At 41.0% G+C, this 8109-nt stretch overlaps 2 protein-coding genes across 10 annotated transcripts in view; one reads left to right on the forward strand and one right to left on the reverse strand.

Moving 5' to 3' along the window:
- The window catches only part of NIP7 (nucleolar pre-rRNA processing protein NIP7), an 82596-nt gene that overhangs the window by 1334 nt on the left and 73153 nt on the right, over nt 1-8109 (forward strand). For 2 of the 8 annotated variants that reach the window (XM_073225535.1, XM_017673400.3), the window contains exon 5: nt 6079-6214. The exons of 4 other annotated variants lie outside the window; for them this stretch is intronic. In XM_073225535.1, coding sequence (XP_073081636.1) covers nt 6079-6214 — 136 coding nt within the window. Of the gene's footprint in view, nt 1-83; nt 1321-4937; nt 4971-6078; nt 6215-8109 lie in introns of those variants that run through there. 2 more of the 8 variants (XM_073225539.1, XM_017673401.3) reach the window with 2 other exon arrangements.
- On the reverse strand, nt 1695-7513 carry TMED6 (transmembrane p24 trafficking protein 6). Of its 2 annotated transcripts, none has more exons than XM_037025462.2 (4): nt 6335-7513; nt 4988-5114; nt 3586-3683; nt 1695-1928 (listed from the first exon to the last, which is right to left on the reverse strand). In XM_037025462.2, the coding sequence occupies exons 1-4, from the start codon at nt 6689-6691 to the stop codon at nt 1695-1697; spliced, it is 816 nt and encodes a 271-aa protein (XP_036881357.2). In that variant the 5' UTR covers nt 6692-7513. The 2 variants fall into 2 exon arrangements, with proteins under 2 accessions (XP_036881357.2, XP_017528888.3); XM_017673399.3 differs by having other exon boundaries at nt 3586-3737; nt 6335-7508.

Here is an 8109-nt window from a genome sequence, read left to right on the forward strand (position 1 = left end):
TTTTTTTCATCTTTGTTTCCAGCCCTCAGTGTGTGCTTACTGAATGACTTGAGTGAATTAGTGTCTCTTCTTTTGAATCCCAGGGTTTTGGGGTGGCAGCAAAGTCTACACAAGACTGCAGGAAAGTAGACCCCATGGCGATTGTGGTATTTCATCAAGCAGACATTGGGGAATATGTGCGGCACGAAGAGACATTGACTTAAAACGAAATCATCGCAAGGACTTATGGCCGTATGGAAGGGCCTAGCTTTGCTTCCTGTGTCTGTGTAGGCTCCACCATCATGTTGAATTTTGTCAACACTGTGACCTCTTCAGGGACTTCTTAGTTTAAAATTCTCTCTATTCTGGACGAATGCAGGCTGGATTCTTAAGAAATGGCTCAAAAATGGGGTTTCAGATCTTTGTGTTTGTGACTAAATAGAATACTGTGTTTTATATTTGGATTAGAGGGCTTCTTGTTTCGAGTAACAGGTTCTAAATTGTTGGAACTGAGGACAAGAATGGTTTATTGTTATCTGTGATAACACTTTTCCAAACCCATTATAAGAACACACAATGGATTTTCTTCATTATTAATTAATACTATGAAAGTTAGATATTGCCATATCACAGTAGTAGGCTGTGTGGGATATTGGATAAAATAATAAGAGCAGTTTATTTTGATTTTCTACACAGTAGGTGTGGAAGAAAAACTTGGATTCAAACCCCAGTTCTGATATCTACCAGCTGTATGGCCTTAGCCGAGTCATTAAACTTTAATAAGCTTCATTTTCTTCTTCTGTTTCAAAAAATAGCTTTGACCTTCCTACTTAAGGGTAGTTTTTAGAACTAGAAATCACCTAGCACAGTGCTTAGCAAATGATAGGTGTTGAATAAATGCTAAGAATTATTTTTACATTGCATATACTGAGTACTTCTATTACTAAGAGTAGGATCTTAAGAGCATAACTTGATTATATTATATTGGTTTTTACAAGCTGTTTTTCTCAATCTTTCTTTTTTCTTGGATGGTATGATCCCAGGCTGAATGTTTTTTTCATCACCTTGATTTCCTAAAACAATTTCCCTTATGAACTTTTACTTGCCTGACTGGACTGAATAAAAAGCACTAACCAGAACACTGACATAATTCAGTCCTCCATCCGTCCCCACACCTTCCAAAATTATCTTTAGAATTATTAAAGTATACTCGTAAGTGGAAAAACATTTCACAAAAAATTTTTAAAGCTACTGTATTGTACAATTTAATGAAACTACTGCTTATTTTGAATTCCAAAAGTGACATCTCTAAAAAATAAAATATTTTTCACCTACAAAAAAGCACTCTGCCAACTCCTGTTTTTGTATGCAATGTATAAAACAGGGTTTTATATGTTTTTGTCCCCCCTTTTTAAACTCTTCTCCCTACCGAGGTTCTCTATTAAACCTCTAACTAGACTTAGTAAAGGCTAAGGATGCTATGTGATGAACAGTATTTTAATGGCAGAATTTAGTGTATACTTTAGAAATAGCCAACATCAAAATTTATACATTTTTATTTATTGCCAATTTGCCTTTGTAGGTGAGAGCAATAGACTAAAACTTTCTAACAAGAGAAACTGACTTTTTCCACCAGCTTATAAAGCTGTTTTGACCAAAGCTTTGACAAAGCTTCTGCCCCAGAAGGAAAGAGCAGGGTGTGTAGTTGTTGTAGCTTAGCATCTTGGCTTCTTTGTGTCTGTAGTCATTTGGACATTGAAGAGACGCTTCAGGAAATACAGCTGCAGGATCCCAGAGACAACGATAACAAGGCTCTGGGCCGTTGACCACCAGTTCACGTAGTTATAGTTTGATTGGAGAAGGAAAAAGTCAGCCATTTTCCTCATGCGAGCAAAGTTGTAGTATCGCCACATGTGGAAGATATTGCTCTGCACCTTACGTGTACTCTCCTGCAGGACGGAAAATAAAATAAGGGGGTCCTTCTACCCCCTATCTAGTCTCACCTGGGTGCTCACCAGCACTAACCCAAGTTCTCTGGAAGTTGAGTGACTTACTCATGATTTTATGATATGTAATAAGTTGCTGATAATGCTACTTTTGCTGTTTATGAAAAAGTAGCCTGGGCTTTAGAAAAAAGACAAAACTTTTATAAAGAAAAAGTTGAGCGCTGAAAATGAGAGCTCTTCCAGAGTATCTCTAGATTTAGACATGTACTCAGCATATCATTGCCCTGCCAATGGTGTTTTCCTGCTCTTTGTATATGGTAGAAGACAAGAACCTGCACATTTTTTGTTAAAAGGCCAGAAAGCAAATATTTTAGGCTTTGCAGGCATTGTAGTATCTGTTGCACCTACTGAGCTCTGCCATTGCAGCACTAAAGCAGCCATACACAATATGAAATTGTCAAATGAATGCAGCTGTGTTTAAGTAAAAGTTCATTTACAGAAACAGGCAGTAGGTTTTTGTGCATCAAGGAGACTATCAAAACAATGAAACAACATCCCACAGAATGGGAGAAAATACCTGCAAATCATTTATCTGATAAGGGACTTAGAGCCAGAATATTAAAACTCTTAGAACTCACCAATAAAAAGACAACTCAGTTTTAAAATGGGCAAAGGATTTGAATCGACAGTTCCCCAAAGACGACATACAAATGGCCAAAAGCATTTGAAAAGATACTCAATGTCATTTGCTTTTAGGTAGACACAGCGCAAAACCACAGTATACCACTTCGTACCCCCTAGGATAGTTAAAATAAAAGAGACAGTGATGTGTTACAAGGATGTAGAGAAAGTGCAATCCTCATATACTGCTGGTGGGAGTGTGAAATGGTTCAGCCACGGGAAAACAGTCCCTCACAAAGTTAAACTGAGTTACCATATATAACCCAGCAGCATACCACTTCTTGGTATGCAGAAAATAAAACATGTTGGTTCACACAAAACCTTGTATGCAAATATTCATAGCAGCAGCATTCATGAGAGCCCCAAAATGAAAATAACCCAGATGTCTGTCAGCTGATAAAGGGATAAAATGTGGTCTATCCATACAGTAGAATGTTATACTTTAAAAGGCATGAAGTACTAATACATGCTACAGTGTGACCACTGGCAGAGGGAAAGAAGCCAGGCGAAAGGCCACACTATGATTCACGCCCATGGAATATACAGGACAAGCAGATTTATAGAGATAGAAAGTAGATTAGTGAGTTCCCAGGGCTGGGGGCCAAGGAGAATGGAAAATGACTAATGGGTATGGAGTTTCTTTTTGGGGTGATAGAATTAGATGCTGGTGATAGTTGCAGGACCTTGGGAATGTACCAAAACCACTGAATTTACACTTTAAAATAGTGAATTACATAAAAAAAAACAGGCAGTGGGCCATATTTGGCCTCTGAGCCATGGTTTGCCAACCCCTGGTATAAAACAAGTGAGGAGAATTTCAAGAGCTCTGAGTCATAAAAAGTAAAGGCTTCAAATCCCCTTGCCTGTTTGGTTTCTCCTCAAGTAAGCTTTTGCACATGATATTACTCCCATAACTTTAATCTTTCCTCCAAATTTAAAATCAGTTTCCATGGATGTTTGTCTCCCCCAGAATAATTACCTCAATTGCGTCCAGAGTATCATTCAGCTGTTTTCGTTCACTCTTCTGTTTGTGGTCCATCTCGGGCCCCTCATAGAAGACTCCAAAGTTGAGGTACACTTGCACAGAACCAAAGTGATTTTGCTGATTGTTTAGACAAAGCTGATAAAAACCTGTAGGAATCCCTAGATCATTACCAAGTTTTGGTTTCCCACCCACCGTTGATCTCCCACCCTCTTAGGAGTTACCCGTTCTCCCTGTTAAGTGTGCTACTGCAGCACTGTCCATGTGCTCAGGAAGTACAAAGGTCCAATTTTAATGTGGAAGACACTAATCTTACATGAAACTTGTCTTTCCAAATATTACCATAATTACTGTGTTTTGCCAAATACTAGTAACTTAAGTTCTGTACTGGACAGAAAAGAATGTTTCTCCTTTTTCACCCTATAATCTCCACGTCTCTTATTCAAAAGAACTTTCTGCTCAAGAAAATGAGTTGAAATGAAGACCATAGTATCTGCCTGCTGCTGTACACCCTTAGAACTGGGGGAATGCCATCTTGAATTGAAACTAGGAGAAAATTTGATATATTACTGAATGAAAGAAGCTATTCTGGAGGAGTACCTTCCTGCAAGGTGATTTGTTCAGGGACAGATAATTTGGCGTATGTCTGGTGCTTATTTTCAACTGGGTCACCTCCCTTGGTGTGTGGGCGTAAACTGGAATTAGGTGTGGCAATGTATTTGATTATGAAAATGATTGGAAGGCACTACTGGCATGTAGGGGCCAACGATGCTAAATGTCCTGTATTGCTGAATATCCTGTGCTACTTGTCTTTTGTATACCTGGCTGGTAGAAAGTCAGTTAAAACTGACTGTTGTTGTCCGGGCTGGGGACAGGCTTGATCTGGCTGTAGGAATTTTTGTGATTGGAGAAATGTTTTGCTGTGGAATGTGGATATATTTCATGGCCATGCATTTCCTTTTGTTTTGAGTCTGCTTTTTGTTAACTGGCTCGAGTACTGTGATGACTGGAAAGAAATGCTGTCCCATAATAAAGTTGTTGATTGGCATTTTGTATTATAAATGGGTCTCTCTGTTTTGGTCACTTTCGCATAGTCTGGTCACTTGGAGATGATGAGATAAATTGAGTTTCTGGTCCCTGGAGTTAAAATAGTTAAGTCACCTGGAGACTCTACCCCCAGACTGCCAGTGGACAACTGCTCAATGTCCTTGGCCACTGGAAGTCTCCAGGAAAACAGTTGCGGTGTTGAAGGCCAATTTTTTTTCCTACTCTTGCACCATCCCTGTGTGAAAAAGCCAGGGCTTCACATCTTAGGTACTTATCTCAGTACTCTCTCATTATTTCCCCAGTTTCAAAGAAACCTGTGATGATTATAGTCGCTGTGGCCATAAAAACAGACCTGTCTCTTGGGTAGAGAAGTTAATCTGGCCTCGAACATTCCGAGAGGTGTCTATGAGAAGACCCTGTGGGGTATGTGCGGTGGCAGCAATATGCCGGTCGTGTGACATTCCCAGTGTGCGCTGAACCTGCCGAGACACGTTAGGGAGGGAGAAGAGCCCCTGCTGCTCGCCGAGAAGCTCCCTGATGATCCCCTGATCATCGGCACAGAGGTTCGCAGCCAGGGATGGCACTGCCCACCTCCTTCTGGGAGTTTGGATGAGAAACCATGGTGCTGGGCGGGAGGGAGATACAGCAGTGCTGAGCGTCCTGCCATGTTAGTAGCAATATTGTAGGATAAAGAATTGCCCAAAATGCCAATAGCACTGTTGGTAAGAAGACATGGCTCAGACCATATAGCAGGTGAGTATCAGTTGGTATGTGTGATTCTGGCTCTTGAGTTCTTACTGAACTTGCTTGGTTTTGACCTCTCCGGTCGTGCCCAGACTTGGGCTTATTTGATGCTGTCATGGTCAAATAAGTAAGGTAGTTAACAGGCACTTGTCCTCAAGGTGCACTTTGGTTAAGCACAGTGAGCTGACTAGTAGCTACAGTTCTGTCATAAATTCAGAGATAAGAAAGGGCTGTGATAAGTTAATTTAAAATAAGTCTTAAGTTACAGTGAAGTAAATTCAAGATAGCCTATTACTGTGTAAACAAAAATTAGAAAGTTAACAAGCTTTTAAGATAAAGAACAAAGGAAACAGCCTCTAACTTTACTATTGAGCCCACCATCCTTGAACACTGGCATGAGACAGAGGCTGGATGAAAGTACCTGGCCTGTGAACAGACAACCCGAAAACATTGCCTTCCTAAAAGAAACAGGACCATCTGGCTGAAAAGAGAAATCTTAAGCCGGTAACTCCAGTTTGCCAGAGAAGGCAAGAGAGTAAGTGTTGCTCCTCCAACCCTGTTAATTGAAGCATCTTTCTTTGAAATCTCTAGGCCTTTCTCCAAACTTCATGTTACTTTTCATTCAACTTTGTACCATGTTTTAGTATTTTTTAAATGTATTCTCCCAATCCAAATAAGTGTGATTAATTACCTCCCCAGGAAGAGGCAACCTGTTTGTCCCATCGCTTTGAGCGTACCTCCGCAGCCCTCCGTTTGAGAAGCCAAGCCATATGTTTCAGTGATTATTCATCCATTGTATTTCCATCTAACTGCAGATCTGCTCTTCATTTAACAGGTAGGGAATCATAGAATAATAGACAACCAGAACCTTGTGTTCATCTAAAACTTGACTCTTTTCAAAAGGAAACAAACAAAAACAAGTCCCCAGTATGGCCAGCAGAGTCCACGTACCCACCTCATAACTGAAAAAGAAGTATCCCGTCTGGTGGGCGAATTGCCAAAAGCATTCTGTGCCTCCTGGAGGGATCATGATGGCAAAGTCATTTTGATCTGCTCCACGGAAGAGCAGCTGGTCCCCAGAGCCACTAAGGGGTTCTGTCTTCTGGCTCCTAGCAGAGGTCACTAGGTTCAGAACCACCAGTCCAGCCCCAAAGAACAAAGGAAACATGGTGCTTTCTGGAGACTCCTTTGCATGTGAACTATGCAGCCCAGAGGAACCAAGTAGCTTAGACTGCTGGGTAATCATTAACTCTACCAGCCACACAGGCCATCTCAGGGTCACACACAGATATTCCCTAACAGAACCGGGCATGATAGGCCCATGTTTGGCTTACAGGAAGTTTTTGCTTTCACCTCAAAAACTTACCAAACTTACTTCACGAGTGCCAAATGGAATCTACTTCAGAAGAGGTAGTTACATCCCTTTCTTTGGGCTGTCATCTTGCTTCTTGGGGATAAACACTGGGGAAGTTTATAATCTTCTGACACAGATTAGCTGGGAAGATTTTTCCCTTTCTTATCAAATTGCTAGATTGATATCTATTGCTCCTGTAAGACACACAGAGCAACACCTGTTTCAGTGGACTTGTGCCCAGTGCTACAGCTTAGAGAGCAAAGTACAGCATTGAAGTGTGTGCAAAAAATTTTAATGGATGAATAGTGAGCAAGAGACAGTGATGATAACCCTCATCTGGTGCCTTCCACCTGATAAAGTCATCTAAACGTATCCAAAACCTGCTTAAAAGAAGATTTTATTGTTCAAACCCCAGAAATTCTTTCTGACTTCTTCAGCATCCAGAGGGAAAAAGGCTCATTGAACACCCACTGTCTTCACGGTTAGCATGGAGCAAAGAACGCTACCTCCCTCTTATTTATTCTCACAACAGTCCTACAAGGGAGATGCCATTACTGCTGCAATGGAGATGAGGAAATGGACATTCAGAGATTGCAGTGGCCGGCTCAGCACCCACAAGCACCACTGTGGGATGGCCAGAGCCCTGAGTGGGCCTTGCAGTCTTACCTACCAGGATGGTGTTTCTGTCAGTCTCTGAGTTATGACAATGTCTCAGTGTTTTTATTTCAGCCATCATCTTAAAAACAAACTAGCATTAGCACATTCTAACCAAGTATTGCTTCAGAACTCAACACACTGACTCCAAGTGCTAATACTTTAACTGTCACTAGCTAAAAAGCAAAGAACAAACTTCATAATTGTGTTGAGTTCTAGAGAAGACCAAGTGACATCGTAGTGCTCTGGAGGCATGGTGGCTCTACAGTAGTCTTGCTGAGATGGAGGTGGGAGAGATTGTGATCACTTCTCAGTACACAGTGGCACGGGCACCCCACCTGAATCCTACCACCACCACAGACCTAACACTGTTCATGTCATAAGCAGTGACAGAGTCAACAAAACAGTTATCAGTTCAGAGTGAAGTTTTATAGAATCTGTAGGCATGTTTGTGCATACTTCAGTAACACTGAAACATAATAAAAATAACACTGAAGTTATGTTAAAAAATATTAATGGGCCCATGGATTTCTCAAGTTTGAGAAACCTTGATGAGGATAATTTGCTTCTCTAAACGTATCACGATGTCACTCTTCTGCCAGACAGCACCATCTAAGGTAAGGATGTGAAAGTTGAAGGGAGAAAAGTTTCTGGATCCTAATCCCGTTTGGAGGGAGACCACAACTAGCTACAGCCAGATCAAGAGGAGATCAAGTCCTCAT

Source organism: Manis javanica, chromosome 17, assembly GCF_040802235.1.
Source record: "Manis javanica isolate MJ-LG chromosome 17, MJ_LKY, whole genome shotgun sequence".
Classification (NCBI taxonomy): Eukaryota; Metazoa; Chordata; class Mammalia; order Pholidota; family Manidae; genus Manis; species Manis javanica.